Source organism: Catharus ustulatus, chromosome 7 (genome assembly GCF_009819885.2).
Source record: "Catharus ustulatus isolate bCatUst1 chromosome 7, bCatUst1.pri.v2, whole genome shotgun sequence".
Lineage (NCBI taxonomy): Eukaryota > Metazoa > Chordata > Aves > Passeriformes > Turdidae > Catharus > Catharus ustulatus.
The window spans coordinates 12,760,029-12,780,872 of NC_046227.1; the positions used below are offsets into that span (position 1 = coordinate 12,760,029).

At 40.5% G+C, this 20,844-nt stretch overlaps 1 protein-coding gene across 5 annotated transcripts in view; it reads left to right on the plus strand.

Annotated features, from left to right (window-relative positions):
• The window catches only part of INO80D (INO80 complex subunit D), a 45,548-nt gene extending 24,943 nt beyond the window's left edge, over positions 1–20,605 (plus strand). For 4 of the 5 annotated variants that reach the window (XM_033064581.2, XM_033064583.2, XM_033064584.2 and 1 more), the window contains exons 7-13: positions 126–350; positions 2,274–2,383; positions 4,251–4,384; positions 5,858–6,075; positions 6,465–6,622; positions 7,437–8,629; positions 14,645–20,605. In XM_033064581.2, coding sequence (XP_032920472.1) covers positions 126–350; positions 2,274–2,383; positions 4,251–4,384; positions 5,858–6,075; positions 6,465–6,622; positions 7,437–8,605 — 2,014 coding nt within the window. In that variant the 3' untranslated portion in view covers positions 8,606–8,629; positions 14,645–20,605. The remainder of the gene's footprint in view (positions 1–125; positions 351–2,273; positions 2,384–4,250; positions 4,385–5,857; positions 6,076–6,464; positions 6,623–7,436; positions 8,630–14,644) is intronic. The other variant, XM_033064585.2, reaches the window with a different exon arrangement.
• Positions 20,606–20,844: the final 239 nt, after the last annotated feature.

A 20,844-nucleotide genomic window follows, 5' to 3' on the forward strand; every position in this document is an offset into this window, starting at 1 on the left:
TTGGATGTTTGTGTGGCTAGAAGATGGATGCTGACTTAACAATTCTATTAGAATGACGAATTAGCTTAGTGGGGGGGAAAAAATAGTTACTTAAAGGATATTTGTTTTTATTTTCCCTTCTTCAGGTCCGATGATGACAATGCAGATGACAGGAGTTCCAGGGTGACCAGACTTTGCACTTACTTTCAGCAGAAATACAAGCACCTCTGCCGCCTGGAGCGGGCAGAATCTCGCCAGAAGAAATGCCGGCACACGCTCCGGAAAGCCTTGCTGCAGGCGGCCAGCAGAGAGCCGGAGCGCGCGGGGCAGCTCCTGCAGGAACTCCGGAGAGCTACGTGTGCTTGTACCAGGTTAGACCTGCCCTGGGACTGCAGCAGCCTGGGGCTGGGCCAGGGTGGAGATGGGCTGAGCATCCAGCAGCTGAAGTGATGAACTCTGAAATTGGAAGTCATGCACATGGCAGAAAAAATGTGACGCATAACTGCTTGTCAGAGGAGTAAAATAAACGTCACATACAGTTTTCCCTAAGATAGGCATTTTCCAGCTTTATGTTTTAAGATGTGGATGGTTTGTTCAGCCCAAACATCTGGTCCTTTACTATGCCAGTAGGTGTGCTGTCTGGTTGGTAGTTCACTGCTTCAATTCAGGTTTTGTTTTTCAGACAGCTTTTTTTGAAAAGTCTGTAACTCCTCTTAATTATCTTCCCAGCAAACCAAATTTAAGCTCATGCTTTTTGTTAGATTTAACTCAATCTAACATTAAATAAAACTTGGCAACATAGTACATAATTTCTAACAACTTTGAAGGTTATCTTCTGTGGGAATTCTTTCTAGCTAATGTCAACATCCCTCCAGCTCTCAGCATATGGAGAGTTGATTTATTCATATTCGTGCAGGAACAGACTAAGTCTGAACCCTGGTGTTGCATTGGGGTATCAGAAGCATCCTTTTGCTGTTGTGGTTTTGCTTTACAGGATGTGTGACTGGGGGGATGCAGTGGATAGTAGGAGATGCAGATTGGAGCTAGGTACTGAGAGTATGTTCTGCTGAATGGGATGCTTTTGTTCCTGGACGGTGGGATGTGGTTCATGACAGTTGGAGGGTTCATTGTTGGGGAGGTGGACTGATTCTGAAGAGCTGCTCTAAGCTGTAATGTAGAAGTCCATTACTAGTTTACAAAGTTGAGTATAAATTTCTCCAAACTAAAAAAAAAAGGCAGCGAAAGCTCACCAGAATTGACAAGCTCTTGCTGGTTTTTCCCCCCTATTATTTTTGCCTTTTATTAAGCAAAAAAACTTCACATTGTTTTGGATAGACCAGCAAACCCAGGTATGCCTGTCATCACCGCTCTGGTCAATTTAAGTAACCACAGAGTCTTTTCAGATACAAAATTTTTCACAGGAGTAATACTGCTAACTAAAACTTTGCTCAGTCAAAGTACAGTTGATGACAGAAATGGCTGAAGGAAAACAGTCAGGCTACAGACAGCTTTTTGTCAACCTAGAAAACAGCGTGTCCAGAGGTGCAAGTCAGCCCTGGAATCGCCAGCTTTATCTCCATGAAGGTGACACGTGCCTGGAGAGCAGGCTGACCCCAAGCGAGCTGTGTAACGCTTGAGTACTCGTCCACACTGCTGTCTGGTCGCTGCTTGCAGCTCCGGCTCAGAGCACAGAGGCTGTGCTGGGGAAGCGCCCAGCTCTGGGCACCTGCTGGTGGATTGGGCTGTGGCACATTGATGGAGGAGAGCTTTTATCCATGTTGAGCACGCTCAGGCTCTGCCACTCCAGAGCTCAGTCTGAGTTTGTCTGAGCACATGTTTGCATGTAAGCTCTGGGGATGCTCGGCATGTTTGGATTTATGAGCAGGCTTGGAAGTGCACTTGACTCCCATCTAGGTGTACCCAGTACATTGAGTTCTAAAGACTGACCTCATTTTGAGGGTCACCTGTGTTGACACTCACCTGCTGCTGCCCTTTCTGTTGCAAGGTGTTGTAATATTTACATGGTATAGCACATAGCACCTCTCATTACAATTAAGGCCCTGTGAAATAAGAAATAATCCTGTTACTACAGTCACACCTTCACCTGTCATTGACATCTCTTCTGTGTCCATGTGTAGAGCCTGGTAGTAGTGTGCACCCATCTGGACCATGATACACACAGACACGTGTGTTACAATTTTTCATCCTACTGTGCCACATGCGGTATAATAATTGCGTTGAATTGAACCTGAGGCTGGGGGTTGTCTGTAAACTCTTTCTTGCTTTCTTTTCAGCACAAGCCAAGCAAGGCAGAGAGATGCAGAGCCAACAACCTGCAGTGGGACTTCGAAGGGAGAGCAGTGCACTAACAAGGCCCTACCATTCACCAGGCACTGTTTTCAACGTATCCTCTTAACTCTGTTTGGGAGTTGCATTCAGGCGTGGAAGCTGTTCTGTTTTAGGAGGTGTTTTGTTTGTTAGATTTTTGCATGATAACTAAGTTTTCACAAAGAAATACCTATTCGTTAGTGTGTCATCAACTCCTTTGCTTTTAATTTGGCTGTGTGATTTCAGTCTGTAGACAGTGAGGATAAGTAGTCTGCTACTGGTATCTGTAAAAGGAACATAATTTTACTTTGTGAGCTGTATTTAAAATGTGCAAGAAACCTTTACAAAATGATCATCCTTCACAATGACTTGGTACAAACCATGTGACTTTCAGCCTCTTGGCTTTCATACAGCTCTTGGTAGGTTCCAGTAGACCACCTTCCCGTGACAGTTTTATGGAAAAAGGTTTTTATACATAGTATAAAAAGATGGCTTACACTGACTAGAAAAATGGAAATCATACTTTGCATTGTTTAAGGAAGCAGAATAGAAGGAGTCACAGGACCTCATAGTCCAAATGAGGAAGGGTTAGGAAGGGTTCCCTGTGCTTGGAATTTCAAACAAATCCTGGAAAAGATGTTAAAAGTCAATGGCTGAAGATTGCAGAAAGAAGAGAACACATTAGATGCGAGTTTTGGTTCTGAAAAGTGTAAGAAGGCAGACTTATGATCTGCAATACTTAAAAATTCTGCAGACTTTGTCTTTTTTGTTTTTAGCTGAATAATTGTTGGTGTTTTGTTGGGATGACTCCCTTTGTTGGGGTTTTTAGTTTTGATATTAGAAGTGACTAGTGCTGATGTGTTCAGCTACTATCAGACTGCAGCACCTTTCCAATCTTCTTGTTTTTATTGCTTGATTTTTTACAGACCACTTAAAAGCAGTCTGCAGAACAGTTCAAAACCTCTATGAGAGATCACCATAGCTGTGTTTGGGATTTGCCTCATGATTCTGATGGGATTTGTTTGAGTATTTTTAAAATTTTAAGTGGTCTCGCTTGTTGCAGTGTGTAGAGCAGGGTAGTCAAGAGTAGTGATTTTGCATGTATGCCCATTTTTTATCTCTGGCATTTTCTCCAGAAAAAGAATGAGTCCTTGGTTCTGACCCATCCATCCAGGTCTGCTACCTGGATTGTTCTGCAGGTTTTTCATTTTCTTTGTCCCTTTGGTTTTTTTTAACCGTTTTATAAACATACATAGTGATGTTGAGGTCTGAGAATTGTTCAAGATGGAAGGAGTGCTTCTAATGTTGTTTGGAAAAAAGACACAATGAAAAATCTGTTTGATTTGCTGTAAGTGTGGAGACATTTTTACTCCTGCTAAGGATTTTTCTGAAGGAAATCTCTGCAAGTTTACATGTGGATTTACTTGACCTTTCTGTCTGCTTGCACATCTTTTTTTCAGAGGAGCAGGAAGGATCTTGAAACTTCTTTGTCTGTGCTCTAAAGATAAATGCCAAGAATGTACCTTAAAAGATTGAATTAAGAAATACTTTTTCTTTAATGTTTCAGTATAGATTGTCATTAGTCTGTAAGGAAATAGTCCTGTTGACTACACTGTTCCAACTGCTACTATTGATCTATTGATTAAGACTCCAGGAAAAGGCTTCTTTTTGCTAAGAACTCATTAGCGAAATGGCTGCTTTTATAAAACTATCTCAGTATATAATAAAATCATTAGAGATTCTGCATGAATGCAGTTTTTTCACGTTAAAAGTTGGGTTTGAGCCTTACCTAGCTTTGAACTTGAATAGCAAACTTAAAGCACTCATTAAAAATAGTATCTATGGACAGATAGAGTTGAAGGCTCTGATCTTTATCAGATTGATAAATCAAAGGGCGTTCCTCCACCATTGTCTTGTGTTATTCCTGATGCAGAAATGCACAGATATCTTATTGAACCGTTCTCAGCAGCTCTTCTCGAGTTGCACAGCCAAGTTTGCAGATGGTCAACAGTGCTCTGTGCCAGTTTTTGACATTACACATCAGACACCTCTGTGCGAAGAACATGCCAAAAAAATGGTAAGTACAAAGCCATCATTGTATTTATTTGTGTATTGGGATGATCAGGTCAGGATCTTGACTGATCAGGATCAGTCCTCCTGTGAAGCTTTCCTTCTTGACAACTTATGAACTTAAGAACTTGTTTGCTGTTAATTTTCCTAAAAGGCTAAAACTTGCCAAACATTTCCAATTAGTAAAAAATATGTTGTGAAAATATTTTATGTAGTTTTAAGGATATAATAAAGTATGGGAATATTCTTCACTGGAGAAAATGTAATTATTGTCTTGAATTGAGAAATAGAAGATCATTGTGAGAGATCCTGTGGTCATTTTATTTGGGCTCACTCCTGGTCCTTGGATCTGAATATAATATGAGTGTGATATTAAGAACACTGCATCTTAAGCAGTCTCAGTACTGGGGCACCAAAGTACTTTCTAAAGAAAATATAGATGTAGCAACTACAAGGATGAAAATAATGGGTTTGCTACTTTATTTACCTTTTAGTAACTACTAGAATTTCTTTAACCTCCTTCAGGGATCCATGGATCCCAGAGAAAAAGCAGTGGCCTACCTCCAGTTGAGAGAGTGGAGAAAAGAAGTTAATGTCCTCTGCTCTCTTTTTATGACACCAGTCTTCCAGATAAAACCTCTAGGATAATTCACAAACCCACTTCTATCCTGTCCCTCTTTCAAGGTTTCTTGTCCTACCTTCAATTCAGTGTAAAACTGCCTTTTTCGTTTTGTTTTGTTTCATTGGGTTATTGAAAGTTTTTTGTTACTGTTTTTGTTCAGCATCTCCAATAGTTGTGAATTATAGAGTTTTTTGGATTAAAATGTGAGGGTTTGTGCTACACAGATCTGTATGGGGTTTCCCCCTCTTCTAGGCAATCTTCAGTATGTCCTTCAAGGTTTACTTCTGTAGCAAATATAATCCTCTGCCATTCCCATATGATGGCAACTGAAGACTGATGATGGTTTGATTTATTTTTTAATGTCAGTGATTGCTGTTCAGAAGCAATGAGGCCTTAATTGTTTACCCACATCCTTATCCTTGTCCAGCAATATTAATTTTGTCTCCTCAGTGCTGTCCCTCTTATGTCAGCAGGCACTTGAGGATTCTGGCTTCAGCTGCTGCACATTATCCACATTACCACCACCTCACAACAGCATTTTGTCTCTAATACTGAGCAGGAGTGCTGCTAAAGGTTTGGGTTTTGCACTATTTAGTTAGGGTTTGCTATGATAATTTCTAAAGTGTCACTACACAATCTGCTGTTTACAATACCTCATAATTTGGTCTATATTACTTTTGCCATTGAGGTCAATGAGGAAGAAGGAAACAGCTCGATTTTTGAAACTGTGTCTGGATGTAAGCTAACAGTCCCTTTTATATTACATTTCACATGTCTGTGGAATGACTAGGATGAAAAAAATAGGAAGGTAATACTTGTTCTTAATATGCTCCCATTGGTATTGTTTTGCTCCCAAAGGATAATTTCTTGAGAGGGGACAGCTCCCGTAAAGTTCAGCACCAGCAGCAGAGGAAACCCAGGAAAAAAACGAAGCCACCTGCACTTACCAAAAAACACAAGAAGAAGAGGAGGCGAGGCCCGCGCCGGCCCCAGAAACCCATTCCTCCTGCAGTGCCCCAAGGGAACCTCACCATGCCTGCCAGTGTCTCACTGCCAGTAGAGATACCCCACATACGGTCAGTGCTGCTCCCGCCCACTTTCCCACTGCTGGCCTGAGCATTGCCAGTGAGCACTGTACAAAGCTGCCCAAGCAGCATCTGGAGCATGGCTAAAAATTCCATCTCCATATGACTGTCGAAAAAGACCTTTAAAGTGGGTTGTTTCAGATTTGAGCAAGGATTGGGTTTGATGGGTGAAATATCTTGTTCCTGATGTTGCCTCTAACGTAATTAATGAGTAGCCTAAGTGTAAGCTTCCTAAAGAAACTACCAAAAAGTATTTTTTTCCTACATAATGGAGAAAAAAATGTGTAGGGAAGCATCCATTGTAGATGGATATGCACTGCTAGTTGTCCTTTGGAGCAAACAGAGTTGAACACCAGGGACTAATGTTCCTTTCTGTTCAGGAGCCCCTCCACACCAGAGCTCAGTGCCGATGAGCTGCCTGATGATATCGCCAATGAAATCACAGACATTCCACATGACTTGGAATTGAATCAGGAGGACTTCTCTGATGTCCTGCCGCGGCTGCCCGATGACTTGCAAGATTTTGATTTCTTTGAAGGTACCATTTTATTTTATGCTAGCGTGAACACAGTCAGTGAACTGAAGAAGTGAGTGTTTCTAAACTGGATTTTCAGGAGTTCCTTGCTTTCCTACAGAGGCAATAAATTCTAGAGGAGGACGTGTGCATTTGCTGTATTGTTTGTGAGCGCTGAAGTAAAGCCGACTTTAAGAAGGCTGTGTGCATAGTTCTCTGCTTGCTCATATAATTGCTGCTCTGAAAATGATGATTGGTTTAGTGTTTTAATAATTCATTTTACATTTTTACTGCCTGTCAGTGTTACAGTTTAATCAAGAGTGTTCTCAGTAATGGCATCTTTCTGCCATTGAGTGGGGCTGGAATCACAGTCAATATTGGCCTTTGATAAAAAGAGAAGAAAGTGAGAATAAAATCTTTAAATACATTTTTGAAACTAGCTTTTGATCAGAATGTGCTTGAATATCTGCATTCTAAAGCTATAACATATTACAAAGAAATGAGAACAGCCTGGAGTTGAGTATGTGATTTCTTTGGTCATTTTCTGACATAACATGACATCAGACTGCGTTTGAATTGAAATTAACCTAAATTATAGTGCCTGTGTAAATTTTAGATGCAGGCTGTACTGTGGTAAGTAGAAAGGGGGATTGTGGACCGTGTGTTATTGCAGATTTGAAGATCTTACTTAAGCATTTTTACTTTAAGTCTAGGAAGTTTAATCTCCTATTGTAGTATGTGGAAGGAAGGAGGAGAGGGGCATTTCCATTGAAGAGGAAGGTGTAACCAGGCTCACCTGAGAGCAGTGCACTAACTGGTGGTGTCCCTGTTTCTGCAGGTAAAAATGGAGATCTTCTTCCAACCACAGAAGAGGCCGAAGAACTGGAACGGGCCCTACAGGCTGTAACTTCCCTTGAGTGCCTGAGTACCATTGGAGTACTTACACAGACAGATGGTGTGCCAGTTCAGGAGCTGTCAGATAGAGCGATAGGGGTGTTCTCTACAGGTGCTGGAGCTCCAGGAATGCAGTCCTTGAGTCGAGAGGTTAACACGGATCTGGGGGAGCTGTTGAATGGGCGTATAGTACATGATAATTTCTCCGGTCTGGAGCTGGATGAGAACTTGCTCCGTTCTGCTACCTTGTCCAACCCACCTACGCCCCTGGCAGGGCAGATCCAGGGGCAGTTCTCAGCCCCAGCCAACGTTGGCCTTACTTCTGCCACTCTGATAAGCCAGAGTGGCCTTGGGGAGAGAGCCTTCCCGGGACAGTTTCATGGACTTCATGATGGCAGCCATGCCTCCCAGAGGCCCCACCCTGCCCAGCTGCTGAGCAAGGCAGATGACCTGATCACCTCACGACAGCAATACAGCAGTGACCATTCACACTCCTCACCCCATGGAAGCCATTATGATAGTGAGCATGTGCCGTCTCCCTACAGTGACCATATCACATCCCCTCACACCACATCCTTTTCTGGTGATAACTTGGCAGCTACCTTCTCAGCAGAGATGCCCATGATGGCACAGCACTTGCTCCCAACTCAGCTGGATGTGCCACTTAGCGGGGTGGTCAACCCCAGAACTCACTGGGGAAATCTTCCTGTCAATCTTGGGGACCCCTCTCCGTTTAGCAACCTTCTTGGTGCAGATGGACACCTCCTGTCCACCTCCCTGTCCACACCACCTACCACCTCGCACTCAGAGACCACACAGCCTGCCTTCGCCACTGTGACCCCCAACAGCTCCAGTGTGCTTCCGGGGTTACCGCAGACCAGTTTCAGTGGCATGGGTCCTGCCTCCGCTGAACTCATGGGCTCCACCTCCCCTAAACAACAGCTCCCTCAGTTCAGCGCAGCCTTTGGGCACCAGCTGAGCTCCCACAGTGGCATTCCCAAGGACCTGCAGCCCAGCCACAGCTCCATAGCTCCTCCCACGGGCTTCGCAGTGACCGGTGCCACCGCTACCAGTACCAATAACGCATCCGCGCCCTTCACCACCTCCAACTGAGCTTGTCTGCCTGGCTCCCTGCAGGTAGATGGGGGACCTATATTTTCTATCTTTCCTCTTTTCCTTTCTCTTTATTTTGTCTGTCTTCTCTTCCCTTTTTTTTGAGAGGGGGTTGAGAAGAAAACCCCTGCTTCAGTACTGACCAGGGTTAGCCCTCTGTGAACCTTGCTGTAGCATTCACATGTGCTTGTTAGGCACCGGTGCTCATTTATTGCAGGCAGGTTCACTGTTCCCCAGTAATTCCTCAAGGATACAGCACAGTTACTGGATGTAATTGATCTTAGCAGTAAGACCTGGAAATGGGAAGATACCTCAGATTACTGATGCATGTTACTGTTCCCTAGGGTTTGGATCAGTGCTTGCCATCCCATTAGCATTTGGTAGAAAGTTTTCCAGTGGGCAGAAGTCTCTTGATTATTTTTTTTTCTATTTGCTCTTTTTCCAAAGGTAGCATCTGGCATGGAAAACTTGGCTGCACACATTGGTTTGAGAGTGGTGCACTAAGTCCTAAATCAAGATCATGATTCAAGGATGAGTTTGGCAGTTTCTTGAAATAGTCTCTTGATCTCCTGTGTGTGTGTGTATGTGTATGTGTGTGTTTGGGTGCAGGGAGCAGGGATTCCTTTTCTTCTTTTGGTGAAGAAGTAGGAGTTGTCCCCTTCCAGAACTGGTCACTGTTTGTACTGCATGCTGATTTTGGGTTTTTTTTTATTATCATGATTTGTAATTCGTTGAGTAGCAAAGGGATCAGTTGACTGGTTGCCCATAAATTTGAAGGCTGATACGAAGTTAGCCCAGGAATAAAAAAAATAAACAGAAGGATTGAAATATAGATCATGGATTAGAGATGATTCCTGTGAGATATTCCCTTCCTTGTTGAATTACTGTGGCCTTGTAGCATTGATGATTTGCCTTTTCAAGTGTGTCTTTGTCCAGAACTCTTCGCCTGACAGGCTGACAGGAATTTCCCGACTGAAACAGGAAGAATTAGGTTGGTTTTCTGCCCATCCACACAAGTCTAGGTCAGACCCGTTCTAAGTTTCGAATGGATGCATTTCTCACAATATGTCTAACTAGTGAGACAGTTTATAATCCCCTGAGAGCCATATAGTTTTTCCAACACTTGGAGGATTTGATGCTCTGTTTGAGAAGCTGAATGTATGTAAGGAACTAGCAGGTACCTATCAGCAGTCATGGCTAACCAAAAGAGAAATCACTAAAGCAAAATAGGTAACAATTCCTTCTGTCTGCAGGATGGTTTTGTTTGTACTGATCACCTGCAAATGACAGTATTCACTCTTGGGTAGTAATTACAGTTCCTAAAGAAAGGAATCAGCTGGGTTTTAGATTTTTAAAAAATAATTGCTATTTTTTAATTTTGTTTTTTAAACCAAGAGGTAAAAGCAGCAGAATTTCTGGGCTGTTTACTTGCATCTTCTTATCAAGAAGGAATTTGCTTATGACTCTATAGGGCTCAAACTTGCTACTGTGCTCTGACTTTGACTGTAAAAGTAGCTCCTGTTTAACACAAGTGTCTACTCTTCTTGGTTTGTTTCAGAGATGCAGATGAGAGAAAATAGAAAAGTCTACATTTCAGTCTTGTACTGTAGATGATAGGTTTTATTCTACCTGTATGTATTCTAGTCTATTTCAGGAAATTAAGAGAACCAAGCACATGTAATAGGGAGGCCTAAAAAACTTTCTGAGCTAAGGATCACTGAAAGAATTTAGTTGCTATAGAAATTCATTTCATTAGCAGTCAGGCACATACCAAAATATCTGACCCAAACCTCTCCTTCCATCTTCCTAAGGAACAGAGTTTAAATGGGATAGGTCTTGTGTCTTCTTACTATTGTAGCAATCATACTATCCCTCTTTTCTTGAATGATCTGTCCTCTTTAAATATAAAAGAGTATGGATGATGCATATGTCCTTTTCTGAAATTGCAGGTGTATGTGGGTGGAAGAAACAAAAATTATTTTCATGCTTCTGTTGTTATGAAGTCATTATTTCATACTTGGTAAAATAGATCCTAATATAAACCGAATATTTTGAGTGGTGATTTAAATATGTTTGTAACACTTAAATGTTTTTAAATCACATAAAAAGTTTAATTGAAGCCTATGAAATCCTGCTTGTGATTGTCCTGCTGATTGAGGAATGCCCAATGATATTGTGAATGAGGCAAATCTGACAAGGCTTTTATTTATTTTTATATTATGTTACCCATGTTTTGTTGAGGAGACAACTGTTTGATTTGCAGATGATTTTTGTTGTGTTCATATACATTCTTCAATGTGCTGACATGTCTGACTGACAAAGAGTGGAGAACTAGTATACCAAATGGTTAATTCTTTAATCTGCTTGTGTATTCATGTAATTTTAGAGGGTGTTAATTTCTATGTATTGGTTTCAGGACTTTGGTCTTGAAATGGTTCTTGTGCCCATCAAACTTCTAATGAAGTAATGAAGCTGCAGCTAGTGCAGAGTATATTTGCCCCACATCATACTTCTCTTTCTTAGCAAATGCTGGGGGGGAAGAGAGTATAGGAACTGAGAGCCAGGTTCTGCTTGGTTGCGTTGGTGTAAATTACAGAGGAGCTTTCCAGTCTAAGGTCACGGTGAGTTTGTACTGGTCTAACTCAGAACAGAACCCACCTCCTAGTCTGTGCATCGATTTAGACAGGGAATTTCAAAAGCAGTCAGAGCTAGGCAGGTCCATGATTACCATTTGAAATCAATGGCCTTCATGTACCTGCGTTTCTTTAAAGTAGTTTAGGACATCAAGTCTCTTCCCCCACTTAGATTTCAATTTTTGTATATCACTTGATGGCTCTTCCCTGAAAACTGACTGCGTAACATTTTTCCATGCGCAAACTAAGTTTGCAATAAAGCTGCACTTTCAGAAATAAATTTCAGTTTGTATACAATTGAAATAGGAATCCCTCTGTCCTGTCTGCCACAGTGTTCTGAAACGGGCCACCACTCTTGCCTTTTCCTGGTTCACCTCATTGTTTCACTTATCACCAATTCCATGGTTACATGGCTACCAAGCAGTTACGGGTCTTGATCTTAGCTTTACAAGGTGGACCATTCCAAGTGGGTTTCTACACCCACACAACCTGTTGACTTCAGTGCATCAGTATCTTACTGTTGGATGAGAGAGATCTAATTGAGAGGTACATGTAGTCAGAGATATTTCACACCTCTTCCTCTGGGAAATCCTGCTGGCCTGGTTAAGGTGGTCCTTGAGGCTGTTATTATGTAGTTCCCGAGTAGAATCCATACTCCCTCACAAATGTTTTTGAGTATCAGCTCTTACAGCAATTAGCATTCTTGTCACCCCTTCACCAAAGAGCCAGTGTAGCAATTTCGATGCTCAATACCTGTTGTGCCCTTTGACAAATGGAGTAAGGTTACTTGAACCTAAAAGTTAATTTCTTTACATAAGGTTGGAGTTTTAAAGAATGAAAAAAAATTAGACATAGAATAGAACATAATTTACATAATTTTGGCAATAATAGCACCTCAATTAGTCTCTGTACAAAAGTGTTTAACACAAGATGATTTTTGGCAGTGTACAGAGGCTTTCCATGAATAGCTTCGTGCTCTCCTGGTGCATAATACATGCTTTAAGACATACTTTGGCATTTCCTTTCACTTAGGAATACCTTACACCAGCTTTGAGGGGAACCATATGCACTTAGATACCTCAAAGTTGATTTGTTCTTTGGCTTCATAATTATGAATCAAGAACTTTGTCTCCTCCTGCCCTCCAGTTCCTCCAGGTTCTTGCTTAGATCCCTTCTCGTTAGTAGCATGCTTCTCTCTATGGCTGAGCATAAAGGCTTTAATTTGATAATGCTGAGAGGTAGCACAGTTGCAGGTCTGCCTCAGGCACTGTGGAGAAAATGGCACCAGCTAGATTTCCAGCTGGAAATGGGGATTTGCAGTTCTCTTTTGGAAAGCACTGAAAACCCTGAGAAGCTTTTCACCTGCTAGGCAAAAATCAGAGGAAAGAAATTGTCAAAGAGGAATTGTACCTAATAGCAAATAGAAGCCAAGGGAAGTGGCTTTTAATTTTTTTTTTAATAAAAGGAAGATAAGTATTGAAAAATTAGGATATTCTTTTGTGAGCTGCCACTGGCTTTAGGGCCAGGGCCATGGCCAAGGCAAAAGACCTGGGACTGAACCTGCAAACCAGTAGCCAAACTCAGTATGAAGCTTCATCTTCTGTAACCACATCTAAGTGCAGTCTGGGATTGATTCTGCTTGCCAAGAGAGTCCTGCAAAGGTCTACAATAAACACTGGTCAGTTCTCTTCCCTGAGAAGCTGGCCCTGGTGGCTACCTATGCTGCTGCTGAGCTCCAGCTGCTCCCCGAGCTCCTGCAGCCTCCTTGCTGCTGCCTATCCCTGTAGGCATTGTCAGGCCTCCAAGGGTATTTCTCCCTTTCTTTGTGCTGCAGTGAGCTAAATCCAGTCATGAATTCTCCCAACAGTATGAGCCCTTTGCGCAGAGAGGAGGGAAAAAGTTTTAGAAGAGCCAGCTACCTGCAGTTAACCTTTCATGACTTGCAGGCACAGGACGGTGGCAGGAGGTGCTTTCAGCTGACAAACAATAGAGAAGTTACCTGCAGTGATCTTCAGCAGAGGGACATTTGTGTGGCTGCCCAGGCAGCTTCCCTGGTGGAACTGGGGTATTTTTTCTTTTGTATTTTTACATGTGAAGGAGTCTCCTGTGCAGACCTCTTGCAAGGTCCAGTGGTGGCAGAAATAGTAACTGAAGGAATAGTTTGGGGCTAGTGTGCTGGCTGAATCTCTAAGTCATTCTCATCTTCTGATCACAAGGTCCTTCTGATCTTTTGGGTAACATTTAATGATGGGGATTTTTGGACTACTTCTTGTACCTCCTTTATTTCCTTCCACTCTAGATTCTTCATCATTCTTGCTTCTATTTTCCCATTCTCAGACACTTTTCCAATGTAAGTTATGCCAGCTAGTAAGTCTTCTGTGGTTCTGAGCAAATCTGACTTAAAGGGAAAGGAGGAGAGGTTTTAGCAATTCATAACATACATTTGGATTCTAGAATGACAGTGCAATAGATCAAAGTATTTTTCAGATCAGTGAGTAGGGAGATGTTTCACAGCATGCTAATATGTCATGAACTAGATGCTGAGGGTACAACATTGATCATGGGAGTGCACATGCTAGCAGTGAATATGCAGGATTTTTAGCAAGAATTTACCTTCTCAGATGTTCCTCTTTTGAGATGTGTATCAGTAGAAAGTAATGAATTAGAATTTAAATTACTCTTTCTTAATACACTCAAGCCCAAATAAAGGTAAGGAGGGTTGGTGACAGAAATCTATATTTGTGTTCACTAAACTTAAACTTGGACTTCAGGAGAGGTCTGGTCATAAGAGATCTTAGTTCTGATCAGTTAAAATTTCACTCTTGTCTTTAAAACTAGACAAAACCACTATTGTTGGGAAAGAAAAGCTTGTGGGAGGAGAAGGAGTTTTAAGATGCGTCTTGAAACAATTTTCTCACTTGTGTCTTCAGCATCTTTTTTAAAAAAACCCAGATAGTAGTGACTATTTTCCCTTTGCTGCCTGGTGCTTCTTATGGTTGTTGAATTCTTTCCTTTCCCCTGTTCTACTCTGCTCTTTCTCTAGCTACTATGGAATGAGGTGATGTAATGGAAGCATGAAAGGACAAAGTGAGCACGGCTGTAAGTTGACAGCAATAGTTGGAGAAGACTTTCTTTATCTGTCTCCTTGAAGTGAGTGTTGGCACCTTTTCAGTCTACTCTAGGTCATAGGATTTGGTCTGGAAGTGAATAGGATGAAACTTGGGGTTTTGACCATAAAACTGTATTTACTTGCTGTAGAAAAATGCATTCTTCCTACTCTTCCTCTTGCTAGTCCCCCAAACACACACACAGTGAGATGTCCAGAGCTACCCGTGTGTCGACCACATAGGCATGTTGAACTTGGTCCAGAAATGCTAATGTTTAACCTGCTTTCTGTCCTTGTCAGCTGGTGCCCACGGAGATGAACTCTGGATAGGTAACGTTCCCAGATATCCTCTGGAAAACTTTAACTTTGGTGCAGATTGCTCTGATGTAGCTAACTGCGATGGCATTGGCTTCTACCTTGGAGTGGACTGATTTACCCTGAAATGACTCTCTAACCTGCGTCTTAAACAGTGTAGTTGGTTCTGTTGCAAATAGATTCATTCTGAAGTGATGGACATTTTGATTCTCATGCAAAATACTACATCCTACCAGAAGGGGTTGAACCAGTTTCTCTGAACAGTGATGACCATCACTGTACAGTTTTGGGTATGTCTCAGGGATTCCTTGTGGAAATAAGGGCAGTTAACAAAAAATTTAAAAAAAAAGAAAAAAAAAAGAAAAAAAAAGGAAAAAAAAAAAGAAAAAAAGTAAATAGTTTTAAAAGTAAATAATAATTTAAGGTAGAGCGTCACCTAAGTGAGAGCGCAAGAAGGAGAAATCTTTGTTCAGTTTTATAGTCAGTGGTGTCTGGCTTATGGACTCTTTCTCTTCTCGGGGCTCTCATCTCAAGTTCAACATGCAGAATCTTTTTCATCACGCTCAGCTTTAAACTTTTTATTTAAAGATACCCTTCCCCAATGAGCTTTCAGAATACTTATTGTAGATTTTAAGAGAAATGGTATATTAATTTATGCTATTAACATCACCTCATAAATTATAAGTTTTATACTAAAGCTGTATTGAGTGTAATGAATTATGTTGCATATGTGTTTTTAATAGCTATAAAATTATATACAAGCTTTTTTGGAAAAACAAACTAGTGAAGCACCTTTTTACACTGGATCTTTGCCGTGTCAAGGTGTACAGCTATTCTTTGCTACCTTGCAGATATCTATATCTATATATAGATATATATATAAATAAAATAAAATGGTATCCTGTATCAACAAGTATAGAACTCTTTTTAACCCTTATATTACTGTTCCTATAACTCTTTTTAAATTTTGAGTGTTACATTCTGCAATAATTTATCCGTGGTTTGTACCTATGATTAGAAATTTAGTTACAGGGTAAATAGAGCAAATTTAAAAATCCAACTACTGTAGCTGGGAGTTGTGAACCAAGTTTGTAAGACCTTTTCTTTTTTTTAATGTATTTATTTCCAGTTAGCTCTGTGAGTTGGAATTTGAAAAGTTGGAACATTAGGAATCTACAGTGTCTTATTCAGGAATTTTCCCCTCCTTTCCTCACAAAGGAATTCCCACTGTGACTTATAAATAGAATTAGACTGCTTGTGTGCATGTATGTATTATATATACACACAAAAAATATGCATTGGGGGGGATGTATGTGCGATATGAATGTGTATATTGTATGTAGGTCATAGTTTTGTAAAGAGAAAAGTAGTCAAGAGGTGATGGAATGTATTGTAGAAATGTGATTATTTAGTAGGGGGTTGTTATGTCCTCACTGTTGTATAAATAACTGAAACTCTCTACTATATAATCTTCTGTTATAAGGCTAACTCTGATATCATGTCAATTTTACTGTTTTTCAAATGAGTTGCTTTGAGCCCTGTTTAAAATGCCATGAAAATACCAAGCTCCCAAAGACAGCCTTTAAATAAAACAAATGGGGGAGGAGGAGTGATGGAAGAAACAAGTTTTTCAGGACAAACTGAATGGGAAGGTTTGCATTCAGTGGGATGGAGAGGCATGAGAATTGCTGTATCTTTGCCAATTAATACCCGAGTCTCCTATGGTCTGACTTGGAAAATATTGTCAATCAGTGTACTTGTGTTCTCCCAGTTAGATTGTAAGGGGTACTGTTTGTGCAGTGATCTCCATTCCTTAAAAGGATCTTGTCTTCAAAGTAGATTTTTTTTTTCTCTTCTGACGATATTTGTGTATATCAGTTTTGCCCCAAAATTGCTGTTGTGGGATTGCAGAACAAAATATGCATCCAGTCAAGGGGATTTCATTTGGGTGTGAAATTCTGAATTTGATTGTGACCACTTACCTTTTTTCATAATTGGAGAAGGAAGATTTCTTTATGGAAGCTCTCACTTGGAATTGTAAGAAGTCAGAAACATTCTTGAAGATTGACTTACTCTTCCTACTGTTCTGTTTAGGCTGGAGAAAGTAATCTAATTGTTATTTATTCATACAGTATCACTTTTAACTGTGATGATCCTGGTGACTTAAAAAACCTTTTTAGAAAAACAGAACTTCTAGTATTGGACAGAAATTTGAAAATTTTTGCATTTTTTTTATATTTCCCTCCATATCATGATGTTCATATTCCCCCAGGCATCCCTCACCCTTTCCTTTTCCCCACAATTTGTTTCTGGCACATATGCATACAGGCAAAAGGGTAGGGAGGTGGAAGTTGTCATATGGCTTTTCTTCTTACCTGGTGGTAATGGGAATTAGAAGCATAAATCTTTATACTTTTATGTAGGAGAGTAGACCCATTTTTGTGTACACCTGTACAGAGAGATATTTCTGTGTATGAGATAACAGCAGCATTTTGCTGAATGTGGACTTGCCCTTGTGATGGACAATAAATATGTATGAATGCAATCCATCTAAATCTATACACACATGCTACAGATTGATGGGTGGAATATACCTTGTATCACACACCTGTACGTTAGGTGTAACATGAATGAGTGTGTGAGCTAAAGAGAGGGACTGTCCACATATGTGTAACAGGTAAGCACTTGTGCCAGACAAGTTGTTTTAAATTCTTCTGAGGGCTCTGGATGACTCAGAGACTGATCTGAGCTTGGCCACCATTGGTTTGTGTTACCTCAGCCCTCAAACTGGAGTTTCCTTGCTATGTCTCTGCTTTTGTTTTATATTTAGTCTTGTTGAGGCCTTTTGCAAAATGCCAACTACTTCTGCTTCTCTGCTCCATTACCTCCATTCCAGCTCCTCCTTGTCCCTGTATCTCTGCAGTTTCTCTTGCTAGCAGCAATCAGCTTTAATGGCCCAATCCAGCTCTGCTTATGCATGAGGGAAATTCTCTTGGTGACTGGAGTGGTAGCTGAATTGGGCCCTGAACACCTGCTTGAACTCATGCAAACTTCCCCAGCTTCAATTGTGATTCAGTAGGACTGTGATTGATTTACAGATTAATACAAACTTTTCATGGAACCTGATGCAAAGCTTCCTAGCATATTAAATGGTTAACCCAGCTTTATATTTAAGTGGTCAAAATGAGAAAACTGCACCCACCAAATACTACCTTCCAATTTTCAACCCTAGGGAAAAAAAAGAAGTTTGATTTGTGTTTCCTTTAACACAGGCAGTAAGCAGAAGGCAGCCCTGTGCTCTGTTCTGAGCAATGGGGTTGTCATCAAATATATCAAAAGAAACAGTTCGTTACACTTTACCATAAAACAGATTTTAAAATGGAGTGCAGAGTTGACCATTAACATGCTAGCACTTTGCATCTAATTGTGTACTGGGTGATCTTGCTTATGCAAGTAAATTATGGGCTTAAGTGTTTTATTTTCTGTTTTCTGGCTAAATGGAGCTTCTATATCCTTTTAGCAGAAAGCAGCTGTCAGTAACCTGCTCAGTCACATTGAAGTGCTGTGTAACTTAGGCTTCAGTTTCAGAGGAGAATGCTGCTCCAGTTCTGTCATCAGGCCATACTGGATTCCATGTTTTCAATATGGCTGTGACACAATTTTTCTCGGTCACAATTCAGCCATGAAATTTTGTCTTCCTTGCATTTCTGTTAGAAGAAGGTAACTGGTGTACTGTTCCACCTGAGCTTTCATGCAGTCACACACAACTTCTATGATACATATGTTGGGGCGTGTGTATGGGTATGTCTGTGTGCTGCGTGTGGATAATATAGACTGATACGCACACGCCTATTATGCTATTTCAGTTTATGTATGTGGAGAATGTACCTGTTGGTTATCTCCTGATGTATACTCATGCATACCTATATTCAATATGTATATAGAGTGTAGATGTCTTGCATATACATATGTATATGTTATGAAACTTGGTTGGCGATTTTTTCCACACTTTTAATTTGCAAATTGCTGTCCCTTATTACTTATTTTCACTGAAGCTGCATTATATAGAAGAAATGGAGAAATGTGTTATCAAAGTTTTATTTGAAAAAGGAGACTTTTAATTATCTAAAGCCATTTGTAATTTTCTTTTGAATTTTTACTAGAAGGATTTTTATTTTAAAAAGGAAAAGAAAAGAAAGGAAACAAAATAAAACAAAAGCAAGCAGACAAGCCCTTATTCCCACCATCATTTAGGTGAAAGAAATGGAAACAAGTTTCTAAGTATTTATTTCCTTCAGGTGTTTCTGAGGCATACAATAATTGCATTCTGCCCCATCCCCCTTTTGTCCAATTATAATTAATGATTCATGATTTTCTTTTTCCCTCATTACTTTCGTAAATCATTGTTCACCTGCTACATTCAATAGTACTGATATCACTAAGGAGATTTCATGTCCTTCTGTCCTTTTTAGGAGAAATACCAGTGCATCACTATTGTGTTTCATTTTAACATACTTTGTGGAGGATGGATGTTTTTATTGAAGATGTCTGTAACCCGTCTAACTTATTTAATGTGAGAAGCCTTCATTGGAATCTATCGTCTGTTTGTTTCCAACAAGTTCCAAGTTTCTGCAACTGTTTTTTCACCAACATGTTAAATACTTCCCTTCTTATTTTATGCCTGAGGTTTTAAAATTTGGGTTTGTTTTTTGGGTTTTCCGCCTCCAATTCCCAAAAATGTTTATCTGCAAGTGGAGCAAAACAGATGTCAGAAGCTCAACCAATATCCTTTTTGCAGCTAAGGGTAAATGTATTTATCCTAGACTTAATAAAAGAAGGTGGCAGATGGACAATCTGAAGTGCTTAGAGAGAATGCTTTCTGTTTTTAAGGCTGTCTCCGAGAAGTTTGTGTTTGGTGTCATTTTAAAGGTAGCTTGATCATGCTTTGATATCAGAAACAGCCTTGTAACAAAGAGCCTCATACAGTTGTTCGGTCACTAGAGTTTAAAATGTAAACAAGTTGCAGTGGGAAAGCAAAGGTGAGGCAGTGTATTTTGAACCAGTGAATTGTAGCTTGCAAAGGTACCTGATTTTGAAGTAACTGCATGGTAGCAAGGATTAGCAGTCTCTTACACCCCTTCCTTCTTCCCTCTCATCCCTGACACGTGTTCAGCATACCATACATTGGGAAAAATAAGCAACTTCTCCAGCAATGCTAATCCACTTAATGACTGCTTAAAGGGAACATACAAACGGGCACTGCCGCGTCCCGTCTCATGGTATTAGCTGGAAGCCTGGCTAATACGCACAAACAGCCCAGCCCAGCTTGCTTCTGTGGATGTGTCACTTTGGGAGAGTGTGGTGCATGCAGGTGCCCAAGAAGGGTTCCTTCCTTCAGGGTCCCTGGCAGCAATGGCACCTCGCACCACTGCTTCTAGTGCTGGAGGCTCACGGACAGCATTCCAGGGGCGGGGAGGAAAGCTTGTGTTTGTACTTTCCCTTTAAATAGGAAAGGTTGGCTCACATGTTCCTCATACTTCTCAATGAATGTACTGTATTACCATTTAAAAAAAAAAATCAATTAAATGATAATAGATTGGTCTCCTTTTGTTATCTGGTCCTTGTTTAATTTGTTTAAGGGTTTTTGTATACAAAAGTTTACATTTTTATGTATATTTTTCTTGTGTAAAAACTGATGTAATATGTGTATAAAACACTGTATGTATTATCTGTATATAGTGTGACAAAATGATTTTCTTTCTTTCTTTTGGATGTATTAATAAATCTTGCTGTGAAGTAGCTGTGTTTACTATGATGAAACCCTCTTCTCCAAGCCATTTTGCCAAGTCCAAGATGTATGGATATTGCCCAGGATGAAATCTACTCCATGAAGTGATTTTGTTTAAAACATATCGTAAGTACAGTTATTAAACTGTCCTTTGCTTAGATTGCTGTAGAGTCTGAGTTGGCTCTTCCTTATTCTCTGTTGTTTTCTAAATGACATTAGCTAATTAGTTTTGCAAACAACCCGGGGTCTTCTGTCTCAGTCCTGGTTCTAATTATAGTGCTTTCTAGCTCTGGATCACTGGTCTGGAGACCAGATCCTCTTCAGCTTGTTTTCCAGTTTGAGGAAGGCTAATTTAAGGGGTATAGAATAGAATTTTCTCATGTATATTATGTTTTCT